Here is a 24,996-nt window from a genome sequence, read left to right as displayed (position 1 = left end):
AATATGACATTTTACTCTGCATAACTTCTGTGTCTTATCTTCTTCCAGTAAGAACTTCCTTCTGTATAACCACAGTATCATTTCACACCTAAGGAAGTTATATTAATAATTGAGTGGAGGGGTCATATTTAAATTTTCTCCAAATTTTCTTTTATAGCTTTTATGTTTGATCCATGATCCAATCAAGGTCATCTCTTGCATTAGGTTATGTTGGTTTAGTACATTTTTATCTGGAACAGTGCCCCCACCACCGTTTTTATTTCATGACATAACTTTTTTGAAGAATCTAGTTGAATTATCTTACAGAATGTTATTCACAGTGTATTTATTGTATTATTTCGTTATGTTCATATATTATTTTCTGATTATAGGCATCTATCTATATCTTATCTCCTCCACAAGACTCTCATTAAATTATTTTTGGCTTTTTTGAGACGGTCTCACAATATTCTGTGGCTTTGAACTCATGATCCTCTTGCCTCAGCCACCCAGAGTGCTGGGATTATAGTGTGTGCCACCGTGCTTGGTTGAGTCTCCTTAGTTTGTTTTGTTTTTTGAGACAGGGTCTTGCTATGTAGGCCAGGTTGGTCCTGAACTCACTATAAAGCCCAGGCTGGCCTTGAACTCACAGCGATCCATCCTCCTGCCTCAGCCTTTCTCATTAGATTTTTGAGGGCAACCTTGTTCCACAAAACTCAAGTTAGGGGCCCCAATGTAATCCAGAGGGTTCACAGGTTCCGTTACCTGTCATATGGTACTGGTTGGCACAGAAGATGGCTAAGCACTATATCTGTGTACTTGGGTCTGGAGATAAACAAACTCACAGTACTTATGATTTGTTCGCGGACTCCTGGCTGACTGATTATGGGTAGCTGGGCACAGATAACTCCCATAATTTCTGGTACCTGAGGAGAAAAAAGAAATTACTAATACCGTAATCCTGTGGGACATTAATGATTTCTGAGGGTATTGTGGCCATTTCTGAAAAATCCCAGGGGGTGATTTTTAAATAATATTTTTACTTAGAAAAAGTTTGTTTAAAAAAAGGTGTCACTCAGTGGCTTGCTTAACATGTACAAGGATCTGGGCTTAATCCCCAGCACCAAAAGTTTATCAACAAAATTACTTAAGATGTATCTGTAGGTGTGGATATGTACATAAATAGATTTGGAGCTTGGCACGGTGGTGCATCCCTGTAATCTCAGCATTCTGGGAGGCTGAGGCAGGAGGACTGTAAATTCAAGCCCAGCCTGGGTAACTCAGTAACTTAACGAGATCCTATCTAAAAATAAAAAATAAAATAAGAGCTGGGGATATAGCTCACTGAGAGGGTCTTGGGTTCAGTCCCTAGTACCACAATAAATAAATAAATAAACAAATAAATAAATAAATTTGGAAGATGTAAAATCAAATATGTTAAAGGTGTGTCTTTGAGTGATGTGCTATTACATTTTTACCCTAATTTTTCCTCAATAATTACGTATTGATTTTATAATATACAAAGAAAAGTGTTGCAATAAAACTTTTTTTTCCCCCTTCACTCTGAGCCTGATTATGGCAGAGGAGTCCCCATCTACCTTCCTCTCAGACATGACTATGAGATCAAGTAGTGGAAGCAGGACCCACAGGGTTTGGGTCCCTTTCTTTGCTTGCACTGCTCTTCCGGTAGGTGCATGGCTTCAGGTCTCAAGGAGCTATCAGCTCCCAAGAGAGGCAGCTGTCAATGCCCTCCTGTAAAATGGCTGTTATCACTCCTCGTTGCCAGAAACCGGATGAAGCCCAGACAGGTGATTCAACTCTGGCTAATGAGACAGGAGGGCAGCTCTACTGGGGGCTTTTGAGAAGGATGGTCTCCCCTTAATAGAGGGATGAAAAGGAAGCTAACATCCTTCTTCCTTCTGGGTAGTCTATTCTGCCTGTAAGGTCTGAAATTGTTAGGACTGCTTTATGACCACATGAATAGGAAGAGCAGAAAGAAAATCTGCTAAGTCTTGCATGATACTGTTGAATTATTGAGCCCATTCCGGAAAATATAAAAATATATGTCCAAACTTCTTATATATTTATATTAATTATGTAATTTAATATATTTAATTATGTTATTAAGGGTACATATTAATATAAATATGAATTATATACAGTAGTAAATCCTTTGGTTAAATCTCTCATGGTTGGCCTTTTTAGCCACTGAAAGCACCCAAATCATGCAAGTTTCCAGCTTACCCTGCTCTTATTATACTGTTCCTTTTATAGCTTTCCTTTTTTTCTTTTCTTACCTTTTTTTTTTGCAGTACTAGGGATTGAACCCAGGGTCTTCCCACTGAGCTACTTCTCCAAGTCCCTGTGAGACAGTCTTGCTAAATCTCTAAGATGCCCAGACTAGGCTCAAGCTTGCAATCCTATCTCAGCCTACCAGACTGCCAGGATTACAGGAGTGTGCCACCATGCTGAGCTGCTTTGCTAGTTTGATAAGGCAAAAAATGGGCTCTCATCATTTCAAAATTGCATTTTTAAAAAATTTAAATATCCTTCCTTCCTTCCTTCCTATTTTCTTTGCACCAGTGCCTCATGTATGCTACGCAAGTGTTGTACTACTGAACTGTATCCCAGCCCTTATTTTTCATTTTTATCAATGCTTACTGAATGGAGAAATAAATGTTTCTGAGCAAAGGGACTAAGACACTGGCCCTGTCTCCAGTTAGTAGTTGTTCTCAGCTGGTCAGGAGTAAGAGTGAAGAGCTCTTGCTGGTATTTCATTCATTCTTTTTTCTTTCTTTTTCTTTTTTTTTTTTTTTTACTGGGAATTGGACTCAGGACCTTGTGCTTGCCAGGCAGGCACTTATGCCACTGAGCTAGATCCCCAGCCCTAAACTGTTATTTCTTTTTTTGGTTCTGGGAATCGAACTCAGGACCTTGCATTTGTGAGGCAGGCGCTTGTGCCACGGAGCTATAGCCCTGGCGTTGCTGGTATTTCAAGCCTAGACAGTGGCCACCAATTTGTACCTTCTCAAATCGGCACTCCGCTTTTTTTACCAACATTAGCAGCAATTCTCCGGCTAATTCCTGGGTGCAAGTATGTTTCAGATTTTTTAGGCCATTCAGTGTAGTCATTATAAACTGGCAGAGCTCATTTGAATTGAGGAAAACTTCAAAGACCTGAAATGATTTAGGAAAAGCGAACTTCTAAGAAATATGTTACGATAGAAAGAACCATGAACAAAAACTAGATTTTGTTTGTTTGCTTGTTTGTTTTGAGGTAAACAGACAGTTTGAGTCTTACTATGTGGTTCACGTTGGACTGGAACTCTCTGTTTAGCCCAGGCTGGCCCTGCAGCGAGCCTCCTGCCTCAACCTCTTGAGTGCTGGGATTACAGTCATGTACTACCAGGCTGGGCAAAAACTAGATTTTATTTTTTTTATTTTTTTTTTTGTTTTTTTCCGGTACCGGGAACCGAACTCACGACCTTGCGCTTGCCAGGCAGGCGCTTTTGCCGCTGAGCTAAATCCCCAGCCCCTAGATTTTAAGTTAACAATCAGAGAAGTGTACAGATGTACAGGCTGCTTGCTCCAGTCTTGCTCTAAGGTGAAAACTAGAAGCAACCCCAATGTACACTGTTAAAAGTTGTGCAAAGCCTTTTGCTCTTTAACTTTTAGAAGCTTTCAAGATGAGGCCTTTAGAAAGAGTCACAGCTTGTAGAAGTAGGACTAAAGGAGAGGTCCTAATAAAAAAGGGGGACAGTGTCTGTGGCACAACTAAAATGCCTTGTGAAGAGACATCATATTAAAAGAATGTATCTGCTTCTTGTTGCATTTGGGAGTGTATAAAGTAGTTCACATGATTATAATAGGTTCAGTCTGGGGGGGGCTTACTTTGTGACAGGCATTAAGTATTTTGCACATGACATCTCATTTAACCCTTGCAATAACTGAGCTATTCTACTTTTACAGATGAGGAAACTGAAACTGTGCTGAGAGATTAAATTACCGGTACCTTTGACCCTACAGAAGTAAGATCTGTAGGTTTTCCTAGTCCCTTCCATGCACGGTACCTAGTGGATATGTAAGTATTTATTAAGTGAAGAATAACTACGTAATTTAAAAGTACATGGCTCATGGCTCAACCACTGTTTCCTGCAGCTCCTTTTGGTGACATGGGTTTACATTTATAAGCAGCTGGCACTCAGGGACAGCAGAGCTAGTCCGAAGAGAAAGCCATATAGTGATATAGGCCTCTTGGCCAGTGACCTAGGCACCAAATTAAGAGGACAGGTGTTTAGTGTTAAGGCTTGAGGGACAAACTGGGGAGTTCAAAGTACCATGCTATGTCAGCTATAGTTAAGTAAACAAGTGGAAACTTCAATTTACAATCATGTATTGAGTCTCAAACCCAGACACAGGGCCTCTGTTTCTGGAACAAGGCATACATCATTCCTTGTTATCATAGCCTATGGCCCAATGATGTCAGGAAAGGAAATGTTCTTTAAAAACCCTCCCACCTTGGGCTGGACCTGTTTTAATTTAAGAATTCATCTTTTTGAAAATTTCTTGTATGATTAAGACCCCTGAGGGAACACTGATCATCTGAAAAGACATTTTGCAATTCCAAAATAACTTCTAATAAAAATACTGACAAACCTATTACCTTAGTCCCCTAAACCCCCAGAGAAACTCGTGTACATAAAAAGATATCCAGACTTCCACTGGGGGCAGCTGCCTGTGCTGGCACTGCCTCCCTTCTCACTTAAAGGCATACATTTCTCTATATCTATTTTACAATAAATTCTACCTATAGTTCTGCAGGGTTGCCTATGTGTCTTGACTGAATTCTTTCATCAAGGGCACAAAGGACCAAAGAGATTCACAAGGCCTAGTTCCTTGTGGCTAAGAATCTGCTTTCCTGTGATTTTTTTTGTTCCAGGACCCCAAACAGTGATATAGTCCTCATTGGTAGGTTGCCCTAGTGACTAAACTAAAGCGATAGGTGTGTATGAGTTATAAACATGGTATTTTGTCTCCAAACTTGAATGTTCAGGGAGCACATTCCTGGGAAATCCCCTTTTATGTTTAATTTTTAAGAAACCACCAGAACTTTCTCCAAAGTTACTTTTTTCCATTTTCCATTTTCATGAACAAACAAATGAGATTTCTGGTTACTCCCCCACTCTCACCAACATTTCAAGCTGTTTTTATACTTTTAGCCATTCTGATTACCTGGGCAATTTTGAAAGGATCATGGTAAAACTGCTTAATATCGTGGAGCTCTAGAATTTCACAGCACTTTTTCAACCCTCTTCTCAAGCTCTGGTTTGTTTTGTCTTGAGTGGTATCTAAGAAGAAAGTATGAACTAGTGTTACTTTCTGGCTTATTTCTTCCTTCTTGATTGTACAAGTCTGGTTGATCTCCAGGTCATAATGGATTTGAAGATTTCATTTAAAAGTGCTGGGAGAGAAGGTGTGGCTCAGTGTGATGGCTGGCTTGCTTCTCTCTTCTTGTAAAACAATATGTAAAAAGGGTTGATGGACAGAAAAAAGAGCTTTCCTTAAGGGTAGCGTGACCTGTGAATACAAATAAGACATGCTTCCTCATTTCCCCATTGTTGAAGAAATTTTAAACAGTCTCTCTGTGAAGCTTAAATTCTGACAAAAATGTGATAATTCCTTTATCAGATGTCTTTAGGCAGGTAGAGTTTTGCTGGTTGTGGAGCCTGCCAACACTTGGGTAGTGCTGTAACCTATCTTTTAGGGGAAAAAAATGTTTTCAATAGAGCTGCCTCTCTCCTTTTTTTTTCTTTTCCCAGTCCTTTAGCAACCCACCCCTTTGGCATTCTAAAGGGAAGCTTCTACAAACACCCACTCCCCTCTTGAGCTTATATAAAAAAGCTTGCAGAGAAGCAACTGTTTGAACAGTGTGCAGATGCTAACCCCAGGAGGTTAGGGCTTGGGTTAGGGTTAGAGTTAGGTTATGTTTCTTCTTTTTTTTTTAAGAGAAAAAGAAAAGCATAAAAATAACAATAAAACAGAGTTTCAAAACAGGTTAGGAGAGCTATGATAATTAACACATTGCATATTGTTGTCTTTATAGTAGTCACTCAGGGTACAAGACATAGACATGATCGCTTGCCCAAACAATATTAGCACAAACGTTTTTTTTTCAATGAACTAAGAGAAACTAGCTGTATAACTATCTTTATTATCTTGTGTATAAATATATTTTTTTCTTTTTCCCTTCCTTCTTTTCCCCTTTCCCCCTTCACACTTTGTCTTTACTTTTGAACAACTTCTTCCCAATTCACAATATCTATTGTACATTCTGGACCTTACTGTTCAGTTTCTCACCCTAATTCATTCTGATGCAGGAGGAGGGGAGCAGAGAATGGCCCAAGGTACAGTCTACAGAAGACCCTTCTCAGCTTCCTCACACTAAAAGCCCTTCGCAACCCTGAGCACTGGAAGAGAGAGGCTGCAAACAGCAAGAGACTCTTCTATCTTTTGAGCTGGCTTTGAATAAACCTTTCTCATTTCACCACAACTCTGTCTCCCAGGTATGTGAGGAGTGGCAGACAGTATGGACCGTAATCTATAGGAACATGCCTTGCTTTCTCTCATGGTTGGTGTGTCCTCTTATTCCTGGAAACTTCTCTGTTCAAAGTCTTGGAGCCCTTGGTCTAGGATACTATCTCTCCAACTGGAAACTAAGTTCCTTGGGGACGCAATCTTGTCAGTCTTTCTACTGGTACGTCTGTAGTACAAAGGGATCTTACTCAATATTTGTTGAATCAATAACCAGTGGTATTCCTGGCTGTGTGTCTTGGTACACATTTCTCATACTCAGAGCTGCCCAAACATGGGACTGCTGCTGGGAAGCTCGGAGTTTCCTCACCTGTAGGATGAGCAAGCCCAGGAGAGGCACTTACTCGGTGGGGCTGGAGTAAATGAGACTCACACACTGGGGATGCAGGACTGGGTATCTTCTAAACTCTCCTCTAGCTGGGGAAGTCACAGATTTGTTCCTTGATCTTATCAGCTTGCTCCCTATTTTTCAAACTCCTCAAGCTCATACCTGTGAGTGCCCTTTTCATTCTGCCCCCTCAGCCTCATGTGCTCACCTGTCACATGGCTCATTTGTCTTTATCCTTGATTCCTTCAAAAAGGGTTTTTCTGCAATCAAATGTTCTACCTCTGAGCTGTACCCCCAGAAAGGACTTTTCTGAACCCTACAACTAGGTGAGATTTCTTTTTGGGTGAAGGGTGCTAGGGACTGAACTCAAGGCCTTCACATTGAACTCTCCCTAGCCCTTCTGTATTTTGAGATGGGATCTCACGAAATTGCCCAGGCAGAACTTGAATTTGTGATCTTCCTGGCTCAGCTTCCCAGAGCACTGAAATTCTAGGCACGCCCTACCATGCCCAGCATGTGCACATTTCTCTTTATGAGCTACCGTGAAAAGTCCTTCTAAAACACAGAGATGGGGGCTGCAAGGAGAGCCAGAGCTTACGTTATATTAGAAAATTAACTCATGGCCTCACTGCCTTCAGCAGTGCCTTACACTTTAGCCGTAGGGCGACATGCAGCAGGTAGTGTGCGCCTTCTGCAGCCTCTTCAGCCACCGCTCTGAGTGGGTCCCCACATAGCAGTGCCATCAGAGCTACTAGATGTCCAAGGCTTTGGAATTGCAGTGGAAGCTAAGGAAAAAGGAAAAAGAAAAAATGCCATCAGAATATAGGTGCATTTAGTGTCGTAAATTTGAGTTGCTCACAAGTAAGGACACTTCTACCCTGAACTCAAGAGCAGGGGCCAGGGATATAGATCAGTGGCACAAGCACCTGCCTAGAAAGCATAAGGTCCTGAGTTTGATTTCTAGTACCAAAAAAAAAAAAAAAAAAAAAAAAAAGAACTCAAGAGCAGTACAAAGTCCCATCAGGCCTTTAGATCTCTGAAAAGCTAATATTTAACATACATAGATACAATATACCTAACAGACAACATTACATAGGGCAATCATATCCAAAGTGAGGAATCTGAAGATGAAACAGCTGTATGCATCATTCCAAACTGGGTGTGGTGGTGCATGTCTGTAATCCTAGCACTCAGGAGGCTGAGGCAGGAAGATTACTATGAGTTCGAGGCCAGCCAAGGTTACATATGACTTCAAGGCCAGCCTGAAGTACATAGTGAGACCCTGTCTCAAACAAAACAAAACAAAACAAAACAAAAAAGTTCATTCTAGCATTGCTTTTAAAAACCACTCTTTGCAAATAATTATTCAATGATGGTAAAGGGGCTTATGGTACAGCCACTCCACAAATGCAGTCATTAGAAACCAAGTGAGGAATTTACAGCTCTGGAAAATGTGCTACTCTTGTAAGCAAAACAGGTGGATACAAAGTGAGATACAAGGGCTGGGGATTTAGCTCAGCGGCAAAAGCACCTGCCTGGCAAGCGCAAGGTCATGAGTTCGGTTCCTGGTACCGGAGAAAAACCAAAACCAAAAAAAAAAAAGTGAGATATAGCATTTAATACTATTTAAAAATGTTATTTATTGATGTCCTGTGTAATTATGGAAAAAAATGTAAGGTAGCAGCAAAAACCATACCATAAAAAGAACTATAATGTAAGATAGTGAAGAAAATAGGACAAATTTAAAATCAAGGCAGAAAGCAGGGTGCCTCACACCTGTAATTTCAGCTACTTGAGAGGCTGAGATAGGAGGATCCCAAGTTCAAGGCCAGCCTGGGCAGTACTGGAAGACCCTTTCTCAATATGAAACAAACCAAAATCTCACAAATAGACAAACAAAACTAAGGCAGAAAAGAGCAATTAAGAATTCTGTTAGCATGAAGAATGTATGTCAGCATTTGCTCAAGGTAAGCCACAGAGTGAGGCTCTGAACGCTCTTTTGCTAACGGAGGTGCACATAGTGTCCTGGAGTACATTATTGCCACTGTCCATAAGAAGCAAAGAGCCATGCAAAAGAAGCACAACTTTTCCTTAGCCTGAGGCAGAAATAAATTTCTTCAGTGGCTCTTCAGAAACAAGACACAGAAATACTGTGAACACCAGCTCCTGTGGCCTTTTTTAGAGTCAATACAGAAAACCCAAAGCTTTATAATGTGTTTAATTCATTGGAACCATGATTGGCACTGGAGATAGAAGCAGTGAACAAAAGAGAACATTTCTACTCAGGGAGGTGATAATCTAATTGAGGAAGCATTAAATAAATAACAAAAATAACTCAAATGTATTATGCATCAGACAGTGATATATATTATGATGAAAGAAACACAAGAAAGGGCTAGGAGTTGTCACCTTAGAATGGTGACTGAGCCTGGAGATTCTGGGAGGAAAGCCTCACAGGGGTGGGGGTGCTGAGAGGGGAGTGTTTGGTGTTCTTGAGGAAGCACAGTAGGCCAGGGTGCTGGAATCAAGTAAACAAGGGGAAAACAGGAGCTAGATGGAGAAGGGGCTAGAATAGTGTAGCAATTTACAGAACGCTGTAAGGGTTTGGGCTTTACTCTGGGTGAGATGGGAAGCCATTAAAGGGTTTTCAGCAGGGAAAGGACTTGAGCTCACTAACATTTATTCACTAAACATTTAATTGAGCATGAAGCATGTGGCAGATTTTGTGCAAGGCATTGAGAACTGTGATGAATAAGACAAACATTATCACTAGTGGCAATTACATTCAGTTAGACAAAAACAGCTAGTAAATTAATAAAGCAAACAAACCTCCAGTCCTAAGAAGCCCTAGGAAGGAAATAGAGTGATGAGACAGACGGCACGGGGAGAGCTATTTATGTGTAACAAAAGTCTTTTTGAGATGGAGACATTTGGATTTAGCACTACAGAATGAAGAAGGGCCAGCCTGCGAGTGAGGGGCTGGGCAAGGTCAATCTAGACAGAAAGCTGTAAGTACAAAGGATGTGAGGCAAGAAGTGTAGCCAATAAGTAGTGTTTAGTTACTGGGTGTAGAGAGACAGGCAGGAACTAGGTCATACAAGACCTTGTAGTCTAATGATACTTGGATATCACTGTGTAGTCCAGGGTGGCCTTGAACTTGTGGCATTCCTCCTGCCTCAGCCTCCTGAGTGCTGGGATTACACGTATGGGCCATCATGCCCAGCTGGGTATAAACTTTCTTAAGACAAAGAGAATTATGTTTCTAGTCTGTCCTAGTCTGATCATTAAATAGTCCTTTAAATGTGTATGTATATATATATATACACATATATATACACACACATATTTATATATAAATATATACATTTTTATATATTTATTTATTTTAGACAGGTTCTTACTATGTTGCTTATGTCATCCAGCCTGGCCTCAAATTTTCAATCCTTTTGCCTCAGCCTCCTGAGTAGTTGGGAGCACAGTTATGCACCACTATGTCTGACCTTTTATTGTTATTTTTTGGATACTTTTGAGAATTTGAAAACAGGGACCCAGAGAAATGTGCCAAAACTCGTGGAACTATATACTTAAACTGAGTAGACTTCACTGTATATAAATTACAGTTTAATGTAAGGAATGCTCTGGACATTCCTCAGAAAAACTCAGAAGACTGCACTACATAAAATTCTGCATGCAACTTCTGGATATTCATAGACCCCAATGGTACCCAGGTTATGAATCCCTACATTAGCAACTTTCCCTAGGAAAGAAAATGCTAAGGTAGAGCTCCAGGGATAGCAGAAAGACTATGAACACAGGAAGGAGTCATTTGAAACTTTTTAAAAAATTGTAGTAAAATTAGAAGTTTAGGAAGAACAATGCATTGTTGTTACCAGATTAGTAGGAGAAGCTGGGCATGGTGGTACATGCCTGTAATCCCAGCACTTAGGAGGCTGAGGCAGGAGGATCGCTATGAGTTTGAGGCCAGCCTAATCTACATAGTGAGACTCTATCTCAAAAACAAATAAATAGTAGGGGAGTCAGTGAGGGTTAGAAGTTACTTACTTTTCTTCACTAACAAGAAAATAGAGAAATAAGCCAGGCACGGTGGTGCACACCTGTAATCCTAGCACTTGGGAGACTGAGGCAGAAAGATCACCCTGAGTTTGAGGCCAGCCTGGGCTACACTGTGAGACTTTGTCTCAAAAAAATGTGGGCAGTGAGAATAACAGTCTGCATTTACTTCAGTGAAGGAGGTAGAAAGTTTGGATATATTTTCAATGTAAGAAATAAGAAAGCTAGTAGAATGTTTTTACATGTGACTGTCAGAACATCTGTATCAAGAACATATTCTTTGAGGAAAATTCAGGTGCCAGGATCTGGCATCCCTAGCTCACCAACTTCTCTTTCAATTTCCAGCCTTATTACTTTGCAGGGAGAAATGACGGCTGGAGAACAGAAGTACCAGTGGCTGGAAGATATCTAGATATGCTCAGGGAAGGAGAAAGCAGGAAAAAAAGGAATGAGTCCAGGAAGAAAGATCTTAGTTTTGAGGAATTCTTTTTAGAAATTATGGGAGAGATGAAGCCAGGCATGATGACGCATGCCTGTAATCCCAGCACTTGGGAGGCTGAGGCAGGAGGATCACTGCAAGTTCGAGGCCAGCCTGGGCTACAGAGTGAGTTCAAGGCCAGTTAACTGCATAGTGAAACCCTGTCTCAAAAAAAGACAAAAAAAAAAAAAAAAGAAGTTATGGGAGAGGATTGGGAACAACTAAGTAGTAAGAGACTGTGAGGATTTAAAAAGAAGTACCACACTACCGTTCTCTTTGAGATGCTGGGAAATACTTAAATTGATTTGCTTGAATTTATTTGAACTGCATTTCTTCAAACCCAACCTGCACAGAGTCTAGGCCACTGTCAGCCCTTGGACATTTTCAGATGATACTTATTTATCCATTCAAAAATACTTACTGCATTATTATGTTCCAGCTCTATGCTAAGCAAGGGTGATGTAAAGATTAATAAACACAATCCCTGTCCTCAAGATGCTCACATTTTAGGAGGCAGCTATGGAAATAATGCGGTGTGTTGTGATACTGCATGAGCACGAACGGGACCCAGAGCCCACGCAGGGAACAGGAAGGGAAGTGGAAGCGGAAGGATGGCTCTGGGTCCTTCTTCCTTGGCCACCAAAGGGCCGCTCACCTTCAGGCAGAGATGTCTGGATAAGCACTTCAGAACTTGAGCCATGCTGGCTGTGGCCCATTCCCGCTCATGGTCTTTGACTGACTGTAAGCAGGGGCCCATGTGCTGCAAAATATAAAGCAAGGCTACATGGTTTACTAGGAAGATGTGGGATAACACCTTCATATATTCTGGGTTTTTGGGTTTTTTTGTTTTGTTTTTCTTCTGGTACCAGGAATCAAACTCGTGACCTTGCACTTGCCAGGCAGGCGCTTTGCTGCTGAGCTAAATCCCCAGCCCCACCTTCATGTATTCTGTTTGGGAGAAAATCTACAGAGAGAAGATACATATTACTTCCATGTCTGAAAATATCTCCCTAAATGATAAACCAGCTGGGTTGGAGATGAAATTGGTCGAGGACAAGCAAGACTTAAGGACTTAAGCCAATGATGGTGAACCTTTTAGCGCTTTCAACGATAACAAACATGCATGCCATAGATTCACCACCACTTATCTAGGGGGTCAGGAGGTCTGGATTCCCCTGAAGCTGATTTTCTACATTTATTTCTCTTCATCCCAATTCTTTAATTCATTATTATATTCTTCTGTATGTTTTTAACACTTTCTAATCTGAAAAATTTCAAATTTTCAAATTTGGAAAAAAAGAAAATGATGTGTTATTAAAGAACTTGTGCATCTCTCTCAACAATAAGAAAAATACAGAAAACATGGCATCCATGAGTAGAAGCTTATAAAGAAGGTAGCTTCTCAGGTAGAGGAAATGGCTAGAAGTAAGTTGGCAAGCCAGAAAAGTACAAAGTACAACTAGATAAAGGAGAAACACACACTCTGGCTGGTGTGTTAGTGTACAAATAGAAGAGGAATGAGAAATAACGTCAAGGTCAGTTATGGTCAGGACACCCGATCTGTACTTCAGAGCACATGATTAATAATAGCTCAAATGGTTATCCCTTTCTGGTATATCTTCATCTTTAAAAAGTGCAAGAAGGGCTGGGGATATAGCTCAGTGGCATAAGTGCCTGCCTGGCAAGTGCAAGGTCGTGAGTTCGATCCCCGGTACCGCTAAAAAAAAATAAAAATAAAAAGTGCAAGAAGCCAGACACAGTGGTACATGCTTGTAATCTCAGCACTCTAGGATGTAGTGGCAGGAAGGTTAAAGGTTCAAGCCTAGCCTAGGCCACTCAGTGATTTAGCAAGACCCTGTTTTAAAATTTAAAAAAAAGCTGGGGTTGCAAGTCAGCATGAAAGCCCTGGGCTCAATCTCCAGCACTGGGGTGGGGTGGCTGGGGAGGCAAGAGAGCAGTGTGTTTGAGCTGTAGAGCTGCAGGCCAGTGAGAAAATCCCTGCTGATGGAACAACATAAACTGTAATAGCTACAGTTGGGGGCAGGAGGTTGTGTGTGACCTCTGAGTCCTACCTGGTAGGAAGCCGCCTATTTATTAACTCATGAGGTTGACAATTCCCTTGGTCATTGACTAAAACTTTTCCTCCTGCTCTTTTTCCTTCTCTTTCTCTTCTTCCTCCTCCTCTTCCTCTTCTTCTTCCCTCTTCCCTCCCCCTCCTCTTTCTTTTTGTGGTACTGTGGATTGAACCCAGAGTCTTCCCACTGAGCTACATTCCCAACCTCTTTTTTAAATTTTGATAAAGGTTTTCACTTAAATTGCCCAGGCTGGACTCAACACTTATAGTCCTCCTGCCTTCCAGAGTGCTGGCTGGCATTATAGGTGTGCACCACCAGGCGAGGCTAGCTGGAATCACACTGCTATGTAGAAGGGAATGGTAATGTAAAGAATAATTATTCAATCATTTGATCCATTTATTGGAGGCCACTTATTCAATACTAAGAGTAATTAATATCTCCAAGGTGAAAACATGACACTCCGAGAAAGCAAATCCCATGCAAATTTTATTTAATTTAATTTATTTTTTGAGACAAGGTCTCATTATGTAGTTCAGGCTGGCCTTGAACTCACTATGTAGCCCATACTAGCCTCAAACTCACAGTAATCCTCCTTTTTCAGCCTCCCAAGTGCTGGGATTACAGGCATGCACCACCATGCCCAGGTCCATGTAGATTTTATAGCAGAAGGACTTGTCATCAGTGAATTAGGATTTGAGCCTAAACCCACTGACTCAAAGTTGATACTCAGCTGTGTTAATGGTCTCCTGCAATTTAATCCTTTCACATTTTCTTCTTCCACTTTCACCAACGACTAGGAATGTTTTCCCCTTCTTGCCCAATATTTTGTTTACCTTAAAAATGGCATCAAATTTTTCCAAATGTGGGTCTTTTATCACCAAACTCTGGAGCATCTCAGAAAATGCCTGGAACGTCTGCCTGTAGAGACACTGAAAAGGGACAGATCAGCAACACCCCAGCCCATGAAGTTTCTCAAGGTTGCACTTTTAAGGCTCTTCTCTTTAAGACTTTACTCAAAACTGCAGAACCACCATCAAAGTACCTGTAGACAGTGCATGGCATGAGATGAACCAGGACATCTTCGTTTCAAATGGCCACCTAAGCATTACTGGGGTGATGGTTAACTGATTCTAACTACTGCTGGGGAACTATGTAAGGGTTATCAAGATACAGTTCTTTACAGAAGTTGAGTTGTGACTCTGATATCATGAAGCAGAAGGGAATCAGTCTTCTTTACTAATTGCTTCAGCAGCCACAGAGTAAAGGCAGGGCCTCTGCACTTACTCTTGCTCTGCCTGGGAGCTTCCCTCTCCTCCTTCAACTCTTACTTCATCAGGAAGGCTTTCTTGCACCGCCCTATGGAAGAAGACCCAGTGCCTCCCAACTGCAGTACACTCTTCCTAAGTCCCTGCTTACTTTTCTCTCTTTCCTTCTTTCTCTCTTTCTCTCTTTCTTTTCCTTTCTCTTCCTTCCTTCCCTCCCTCCTTCCTTCCTTCCTTCCTTCCTTTCTTTCTTCCTTCCTTCCTTCCTTCCTTCCTTCCTTCCTTCCTTCCCTCCCTCCCTCCTTCCTTCTTTTCCTTCTTTCTTTCTTTTGCAGAGAGGGTCTGAACCCCTTGTTTTACATTCTTCATAACACTTAACACTAATTACTAGCAGACATATTTATTTATTAGTAGGGTGTCTCTCTGCATACGAACGCAAGCTCCACAAATGACAGTATGCATGTAATTCCATATCCCTACTGCCCATCACAATGCTTAGCCCACGGTGGCCCTTCATGTCTGTAAAATCTATGAATGAATACTTTCCACCTTATTTTAAAGCCAAAGTTTTTTAAAAAAAAAAAAGAGGAGTAATGTGAAAATGAAAGAGCACAAAATTTGGGCTTTTATCTAATTTAACTACCTATTTTATTCACCAGACCTGACTTTAATTGTTGGAAAAATCAAATGCTCTCAAAAGGCTAAGATCAGCTGACTCTGTGGATGGGAAGTTACTGAAGCAAAGTGTGAGTTACCTCTGGGTTGAAGGGCTTGCCTGCCATGGTTTCCTCCAGCTGGGTAAGACTCCTGACAGAGGGCAGACTGACTATTCTTTTGGTGATGAGACTGAACAACTCAGTATGATCTTCAGAGCCAAACAGCAAGTGGATATCTTGGTAACTAAGAAAGACAGTTTGAGGAGAGGGTTTTATCTGGTATTGATAAGTAGGAACCACAGTAACTAATAAGGCAAGGGAATATTGATTGCTCCGTCACTCTGATGGAAGACATAAACAGCATGGCTTGTTAGTCTGTTCAGATAAATCTCACAAAAGGTGAGTGGAAGAGTTTCCTCCTAAGAAGTCACTGGGGTAGGAGGGAAGTTTCCTCCAGTTCAGCCACAAAGGAAAGCCTGTTGTAGTCTAATGTAATTAGCCACAATCTTCCAAGCTGTGGAATGTTGATTTGGGGAACAGTGAGTTCAATCAAGTTAAAAACTTTTTAATACCAGATGTGGTTGTGCATGCCTGTAATCCCAGCACTTGGGAAGCTGATGCAGGGGGATTACTTGAAAGTTTGAGGCCAGTCTGGACTACATAGTGAGTTCAAAGCCAGCCTAAAATACATAGCAAGACCCTATCTTAAAAATTCAAAAACAAAACAACACCCTCCCCCCAAAAAACCCTTTTTAACTATGGGACATCTCAGTACCTTTAATCAGTTTAATTACTGTGGTATAAGTCTCTAAGAGCATTAAAGAGCAGGCAGTCCTTGCAAAGAACTTAGACCATGGAACTCTACAGTCATGAAGCATGCGTGGGAATCACTCTCCACTGAATATACTTTGGACAAATCTCAACCCCAAGAGGTTCCAACAAGGCCTTTCAGACCTGGATGGTAGCATATATAAAATCAAAGTTCTTACACAAACACACAAATTTGGCTTCTTTCCATTTCCCTAGCTAAATACTTTCCAAAAGTTAAAATATGGAACATGTTGGCTTTGGCATTGACTTGAATGAGGAACTGGGATGAACGTGTAAGGAGCACATGGTTGTCACCTGAGGACAGTGATGGTGGCAAAGACCTCCTGGAGCACAGGGCTGAGCAGAGAATGCAGGGGCTCCTCTTGCACCAGTACCTGCAGTGAGAGGCAAGGAACATTTAGGGAGTTGAAATGCACCAACTCATGAAGCCAGAGATGCTCAGATGTGATGGCCTGCAAGAACAAGAGTATGTCCCTCAGGATGGGCAGCAAGACATTGCAGAAGATTGCGGTTTATTTTCTGGAGCCAGATCCTGGGGCCTGGCTCTGTCCCTTGCTAAATGTCTAAGCTGATTCAGGTTATTGAGTCTCGCTGTACCTGTTTCCTCATCTGTGGAATGAAAGAACAGTACAACTTACTTTCATGGGGGTGGTTGTGAGTACTAAATGAGCTAACTCATAATATCTAGTTGCTAGTGTCTATTCATTATTTTCTAGTTTAGGCATTCTTCTCTTTCTACTGAACCAGTCATCCCTACTGTCCTGCCTAGGATCATTCTGGGTTGTTTATCATGGAAAAGGAACAGCTTTATAGCTTATAAATTGGTAAAGGGACAGCAGCCTTGCTATGTTAGAAAAATCTGCACAGTGAAAGTAGGGGTACAGTAGGGTTTTGGGGTTAGAGGTCCCCTGGGTTTGAGCAAGGCTCTGCCACTCACTTAGCATGTGGCTCTGGGTACATCATTCAACCTCCCTGTGCCTAAGTTCCTTACCTGTTTTGGGGAATGAGATATATCTCAGGAAGCCGAGTCGAGGAGCTGCTGTAAACATTCACAGGCATGCAAATATAGTGGAAAAATCCACTGGATTATCTACCCTGCCTCTGTGAGAGCAACCTCTGCTCATAGGAATGCGTGCCTGTGCTGGTTGATTGGTTGTACCGACATGAGTAAGTAATGCCCAACTAAATTGGTTCAGCATAGCTCTGGGTGCGGAACACCTACCCCAGGGAGGATTATTGCTAGAACGGTATAAAAGGGAGATGAAGAAGGATTGCTTCTGTTTTCTTCAGAGGAGCTCCAGTCTTGCTTTCACCTTGAACGTTGTCTCCAGGCTTCCAGTGCAGACTCTTCAGCCTCTAGCACCAACCCTCAGCCTTCCGGTGCAGACCCTTAGGGCTCCTGATATAGACGCACATGGACACTAGACTGAGCTCCAGGCCTCCAACTGGATTTTTTGGATCCCCAGTGTGCACAAAGAACTTTTGCACCCTTTCACACCTGACTCTGTGGGCAGCCACTGTAATCTAATCTTGTAAATTCTTACGTATTGGTACATCTTGATTTAAGTCTGTTTCTCTAGTAAGTACTGACTTACACAGCACTTCGCAGCCATGTTTCTGCTGTCATTCCATTCCCCTCGCCACAGTGCATCTGCCCAGGAATAGACACTAAGACCAATTAGATTTTCCCTCAGGAATCTGTAATTGGGACCAAGAGCACCCACTGGAAAATGAAGCTTTCCCCAGCATGTGAGAGCAGAAGTTTCCTATTGTCCGGATTTATTCTTTTTCCTGGGGCAAGCTATTCCTCCTGTCACAAGGTTCTGGGGAACACTGAAATTCCTGAGAACCAATCTCCCCCTTTGTGTGTCAGCTGCCTCTAGTGGGTTCCTCCTCCCAAAAAAGATCTCACTAGCAACCTAGGGAAATAATAAATAGTACCAGGTTTCCTTCCCAAGCTTTTCTCTTCTCTCTTTCTGGTCAAGTCTTGCTGGTGGCCTGCTGCTATTATTTCCTCAAGGAGCTCACTTATTTTTATGGCTTTATAGCCAAGAAGAGAAAAAACATGGCTCTGTCTTCAGCCTTGACAGCTCTCCCAGGGTTGACTCAGCACTGCCACTAACATCAGAGCCACCACCTGGCATTATCCTCCCCCTCCTAAGGACACACCTTTCTAGCTTCAATAGTTGTGAATGGTGTCTGTGAGGCTCAGTTAGGATATGACTCTCCCAGTACCCAACTTGTCTGCCAGCAAAGGCTTTGTTTTCAGCTCAGCCCCAGTGCCCTCGGCAAACACAGGATGTAGTAAAAGAGTGAAGGTGGCACTCAGAATCTTGCAAGCACTGGGACATCTAAAAACACCCAAGCCTTCACAGCCAATGCCTCAAAGAGTTTGCCCACTGAGATGCGAAACATCCAGAGAACTTTGCCCACTGAGGTTTACTAAGATCTTCCCACCTAATGTCCCTTGCCTTCTTTGAAACTCTGTTAAAAAAGGGCCCACTTCTCTTTGCTCCCTACAGATAGCCTTTTTGCCCTCTGTCTGCCTGCACCCAGGCACAATAAATTCCACACCATGTTGCCTTTACACAAGCCTGGTGGTCTCGGCTTGACTCTCTCTGTCTTCCATCGTTCCTTACAGTGCCCTTTCCCAGACCTCATAAAAAAGATGATTTATGACTTTTCTCTTGTGTGCACTCCCCACATCCCATCAATTCCAGCAGTTTCTGTGATTCTCCTTTCCCGCAGCCATACACCTCGCATGCATTGCCTCTTAGCTGAAACCCCAGGTCTGCAATCCCCTCTGACTTCAATTCATTTGGTCTACTTCTGCCAGGATGATCTTTTGTTTTCTTTTAATCAGCTGGCATTAAAAGCTGATTTGTTCATGGTTATGGCTAGTCACTACACAAGTGTGGTGACTCACAAGTGTCAGGGTATTTTTTGCTTGTGAAGTACGTGTACAGTAGCAGCTCTTAGAGTGATTGCTCAGATCACAGCAATCACCTCTTCTCTCTGCAACAGCGCCAGCTCATATAGGCAGGGAAGCTCAGCACTATACAATTCCCATGTGATCTTGTCCCAGCAATGCCTGAGTGATACAGATGGAGAATAGACCCTGCCTGGGCCAAGGGAATTCTTTTACCAACTTAATAACTAGTTATTAGTCAAATCAGCCTTACAGATCTCTGGTTTGAGAAAAAACTCATATTTCTGGGGTATATATGAAATGTCAGAACCAGAATTTCAGAACTTTAGAGAAACTGAATGGCTCATTTCACAGATGAGAAAAACTAAAACACAAGAAGTTAAGTATGTACTAAAGTGCATCACCTCCTCTGAAAGTTCTTTTGAATCCTTTACATGGACTTGACTACTCATTCATCCCTCTGTGTCCTCAATATACCAATTTAAACTTTGTTCACAGTTCCTGTGACACTGGATTATATCCAGCTTGGCTGCAAGGCCAAGGATTAGTCTTTGTGTCTTTCCAGCCTCAGTTCTTACAATGCCTGGAACTGTCAGGTACTTCATAAGGGAATAGATGGAGGAGTTGGCAGCAGAGTATGGCTTGTGAAGTACTTCTACAGTACTTATGAAGTTTGCGTTAAGATTAAGTACAAACAGGACAAAATACAATAGTGAAAATAATACAATCATGTTTCTCAAATGCATAAGTGTTAGGACCATGTATCTTAGTTACTTTTCTCTTTCTGCTGAGACAAAATACCCAACACCCACAGTTAAAGGGGGAAATGTTTATTTAGCTCAGTTAGTAGAGTCTTCAGTCCATAACTGGCTGGCTCCAAGGCAAGGTGGCTTGGCAGAGAATCGTTCATGGTGGGCAGAAGATAACAAAGCAGGTAAGAGGGCCAGACAAGCTTCTGTCTGTCCCTTACATTGTATACAGGCTACTGGGATTGTGGTGGTACAGGGCCAATCAAAGAACTGGTTATGTAATCACCTACCCTTAATCCTAGCACCCTTAATCCTAGCATTGCACCATGAACCAATCACACACGCTAGATTTAGCCACCTCTGAAAAAGCCCTACCTATGACTACATGAGGCTTTGGGGGGACATTTAGACACAAGCCATAATACCATGTTACATGCCTTGCATTTATGTTTAATTTAATACTCATAATAGCTCTATGAAATAAATAGCTACGCTTATTTTATAGGTGAGAAAACCAAGGCATCAGGAAGTTAAGTAATTTCCTAAAGTCACACAGCTTTAAAGTGGTAAAGGTAAACCTGAACCCAGGCATTGGATTAAATTCTGCCCCAAAACTACTGCTGAAGTTAAGAATATAACATTGACCTTACTAAGAAATTTAAATGCTAACGCTATTTCTTTCCTTTTTACTCTGGTTTTTAAAGGTGATTACATTTGTAGGGTACTCCTGAGTACTTCTCCTCCATTCAGAGGTGACAGGAGAAGAGGTTAAAGGAATTGATAACAGGGGTAAAACTACTACAAACTTCTTGGCAGGTCACTGAGTTTGTGGGGTCTCAATCATTTGTGATAAGATCACAATACTTACATTCAGGATGTGCACTATGTCTGCTATGTGGCTATGAATGAACGATTCTGTGGTTTCATCATAACGTAAAGTTTCACTGAGAGAAGACAAAGACCTCAGGAATGTCAGCTTTTCAGGTTCATCCTGAATTTGTAGAAAAATGATAAAAACACAATTATATGTGTTATATATGGGTAATATAAGGGTTATATGTGTTATATATGGGTTATATATGTGTTATATATATAGGTTATATGTGTTATATATGGGTTATATATGGGTAATATAAGAAACATCTTTTCTATCAAACGATATAAACAAGAGTGCCTCCATCCTAAACTCCAGTTCGCCCTGTGCTGCCTCCCACCCTCCACTCCTCACATCAGAGTTACAAAAAATGTCTGCTCAGCTCAGATTCCAGGAACATGGCCCACCAACAAAGACAACGTATCAATAGCTGAGGACTTTTGGTCCCCATAAACCCACTCTTCCTTCCCTTAGCAACCCTGCCTGCCAATCCTTCAGGCGTTTCCCCTTGTACCATTAAAACTAGCCAATTGAGACAGATTGTTAATTGTTAAACCAGCCAATGGGGAAATCAGCTGCTTCTCACTCTTAGGAAATAAAAGGAGCCCTTGCTACCTCTCTGCAAGCCAATTAACTCAGGGTGTGCTTGAACACTTCAAAGAGTTCTTGGTAGCTGAGTGCTTTATGATCCCCACAGGCAAACTGAGTTTGGGGGGCGTATTCCTAACAGTAACAGTAAGGACCTTTGAAAAGTATCTTGGAATATTTTAAACATCTGGTATCTGATTTGATTCATTAGCAGTCTTTTGTTATAAGGAATGAATAAATTATAGAAGGATTTCAGTAAAATTGTTCCAGCCCAGGGGCTACCTTCGTTTCCAGTGCTTTCCTTTTTGGCTAGATTACTAAAGGCCCACCTCGAGTCTTTATGTCCTCCCTCTCTCCCCTTTGTCAGGCTGCCAGGTTAAGCCTACTAAAGGTGACTTCTGGTGCTGTTCCTTTTAGTTCTCTTAATGTTAATAAAAATTCATTAAATCCTTAAAGTTTCCTATTAAAATGCAGTATCTGATGTGAAGAATAAAATCTTTTTGTATTGACATTCTGTTTTTCTGATTATAAAAAATATAGAAACTTAAGTAAAATAAAATAATTCTACAACTTTGAGAAAATTCTACCACTCTTTATCTACCTATATACTGATGGTGTAAACTGGAGAGAAAGTAGCAATGCATAGCAGGAAGCTGATTTCTCATTATCTCTTACATGGATCAGCACAGCCATGTAACAAGGGATTTCTTTGTTTCAGTGCCGTCTCTCCCTAGTCCATTTCCTCAGCTATAGCCAAATGCATTTTCCTCAAAAGCAAATTTGATCAGGTAACTCCCTGATCATCTACAATCTTTCAATAGCATCCATGGAGGTCAAGGCCCTCTTCAGGTGTGGCGATAGTTGACTTCTTCAAAGCATTTCTTGCCTATCATGCACAATTCTGAACTCTGGCCAGAAATGAGTTACTGGAAACACTACCCAAAGGGAAGTTACTATAATAATTGCTCTTATGAAGGTCCAAGCTAAGCAAGCTACTGCATGGTAGGATGACAGACGTTAAATTACACCTGTAATATCAGCAGTGAGGGAGGCAAAGGCAAGAGGATTAGAAGCTCAAGAACCACCTGGGCAACTTAGTGAGACCTGTCTCAAAATAAAAAGGCATGGGATGTACTTCAGTGGTAAAATACCACTGGGTTCCATTCCTAGTACCTCAAAATATATGTATCTTTTATATATATTTCTAGTACCCTAAAATATATGTATCTATATATAGATACATAGATATGATAAAAGCAAATAGATATACTTTTTCAAGCTAGACTTGTTACCAGGTTTCTGAGTGCTGGAGTCTCCTTGTAGAGGTGGTTTCTAGGTTCTTTCTGTCCTGAGCAAAGAATTGGTCGAGACAAGCACAAAACGTAGCAAGATTTCACATTAGTTGGTCAAGACAAGCACGAAAAGAAATTTGCTTTGCAGAGCAAGTTTGGACCCACTAAAAGTAGGAAAATAAATACACTCAACAGGATGAGAGAGGACCACTGTGCAAGAAAGAACACAATGGCCCAGAACTCAATGGCAACTGTCTTTTTATATCTCCCACTCCTCAGGCTGATGTCAAGTCTAGGCAGTCCTATTGAAAACCCGCTCTAGCTCTTACCAGAAGAATTGAAGACAGCACTCTGGTTCCACATGCAGGGCTTTGGGAACTGATCTACCCATGTATCCTGGGACTTTGCAATAAACAGGTCATACCCACTTCCCCAGTCAGATTACCACATCCTAATCTCCTGCCTCACAAGGAATGATCAAAAAGTACAGTGAATATTTTAACAATTTATGTAATCCCAGTTCTTTTGGAGCTGAGGTAGAAGAATCACTAGTTTAGGGGCTGGGGATTTAGCTCAGCGGCACAGCGCCTGCCTGGCAAGCACAAAGTTGTGAGTTCAATTCTTGGTACCGGAAACAAAACAAAAAAAACCAAAACAAACAAAAAAAAGAAGAATCACTAGTTCAAGACCAGCCTGGGCAACTTAGAAAGACCTTGTCTCAAGATTTAAAGAAAAAGAAAAAAACGAAAGAATGTTAGGTCCTATGGCTAACAGTGGAGTACTGTTAAGAGTTACATTAGGACATTCATTTCCTTACGTACTCTTTATTCATTTTAGTTGTTCTTAGGCTAAAGATAAAAATTCTTATGTTGGTTTTCAAGGCTCAGGAATCACCTCTTCAGCCTTACTTTGCACCGCTGTTCTTTTTTGTCACCATGACTTAAACATACCAGATTTTTTTGAGTTCTTCAGACAATGCTATGTTCCTTTAGACCTCAAAGTTGTTAAAACATATCATATCTTGTTTCTGTTCTCCCTCAGTTCTAACTTCTAGTTTTTCCTATACGTTACTTAGATCTGAGCTCAAGACTTACTTCTTCAAAGGCACCTTTCCTTACCCCTCAGGTCAAGGTAAGTTCTTCTGTTACATGCACCCAGAGGATGTGTGAACGAATGAATGGATGGTGTGCAGCTCATAAGTAGGATAAATTAAGTCTTTAATTATTAATCTAAATTTTTTTCTGACCAGCATATATGGTGGTTTTTCCTTATATAAGTCACAGGCATTTATACACAGAAAAAAATAGTCTACAAGTATATATATATATACACATACCAAATGTTAATAGCAGTTATCTCAGAAGAGTGGGGTTACAGAAGATTGACTTTCAAGTTTCATTCTGGTTTTCTTTTCATATCAATTTTATGATTTTATAAATGTAAATTAGAAATATATGCAAATATAAATTATACATATAAAATATAAAAGCAAAAGCATAGGTAAATTTTATAATTCAAATTCTTTGTATAACAAAGCAATAATATATGTGCAAAACATTAATGGAGAAATAAGTTGGATAACTCATGAAGATCAGACCTTTCATACCTTTAGCTTACCACTAAACACCTCCTGGATGGACTGGACTAGTCTCTCAACACTGGTTTCACAGAGAGGCCCCTGGGGGCTAAAATGTCTGAGGTTATCTGTGAAGGACTCCTGAGGGAGTTCAGGGAGATCAGGGATGTCCAGGTCTAATACTGAAAGAAACACATCAGATGATACCTTTGTAGCACGTCAAGTGATAGATTTATTGGTGAGAACCACTGGGTATCAGAGTAGACAGCTTTACTACTTGTGCTGTGGCCCTGACCAAGTCCCCTTCCTCTGCCACGACTCAATTCTCTCAATTACAAACTCAGTGTTCTCAAAGATTTTCCTAAGTTATAAGGATTTTTGGGACAAAGTTGCAGTTGAGAGGTAAAGAACACAGATTTTAAAATCTCAGTTTGAGACTAGTTTGAATCCTGGTTCTACCGTTAGTCATATGACCTTCATCAAATTAGTTTGCCATCTGGAATCTTTAGTTTTTTCATCTTTAAAAGGGAGCTATTGTAAGGATTAAATGAGGCAATATGTGCAAAATACAGATCTTAGTACTGACACATGGTAAGCATTTAGTACAGCTTTTGGTTTGCTTGCTTTGTTTTGTGTTAGGGATTGAACTCAGGAGCTTGCACATGCTAAGCTGGTACTCTACCACTGAGCTACCCAGTCAGCACCAATTTTATTACT

The 24,996-nt window shown here is 41.1% G+C and overlaps 1 protein-coding gene across 2 annotated transcripts in view; it reads right to left on the bottom strand.

The window, feature by feature from the left end:
• Mroh8 (maestro heat-like repeat family member 8) overlaps positions 1–24,996 on the bottom strand; it is a 62,910-nt gene that overhangs the window by 32,051 nt on the left and 5,863 nt on the right. For both annotated transcript variants that reach the window (XM_013514138.1, XM_013514139.1), the window contains exons 3-12: positions 24,310–24,461; positions 20,818–20,940; positions 16,566–16,645; positions 15,540–15,684; positions 14,356–14,451; positions 12,103–12,207; positions 7,548–7,683; positions 5,212–5,327; positions 3,004–3,156; positions 745–905 (exon numbers count right to left, since the gene is read on the bottom strand). In XM_013514138.1, the coding sequence (XP_013369592.1) occupies positions 745–905; positions 3,004–3,156; positions 5,212–5,327; positions 7,548–7,683; positions 12,103–12,207; positions 14,356–14,451; positions 15,540–15,684; positions 16,566–16,645; positions 20,818–20,940; positions 24,310–24,461 (1,267 nt within the window). The remainder of the gene's footprint in view (positions 1–744; positions 906–3,003; positions 3,157–5,211; positions 5,328–7,547; positions 7,684–12,102; positions 12,208–14,355; positions 14,452–15,539; positions 15,685–16,565; positions 16,646–20,817; positions 20,941–24,309; positions 24,462–24,996) is intronic.

This window comes from Chinchilla lanigera, unplaced genomic scaffold (assembly GCF_000276665.1).
Source record: "Chinchilla lanigera isolate Chin_1 unplaced genomic scaffold, ChiLan1.0 scaffold00021, whole genome shotgun sequence".
NCBI lineage: Eukaryota > Metazoa > Chordata > Mammalia > Rodentia > Chinchillidae > Chinchilla > Chinchilla lanigera.
This window is presented reverse-complemented; position numbering and strand designations above follow the sequence as displayed.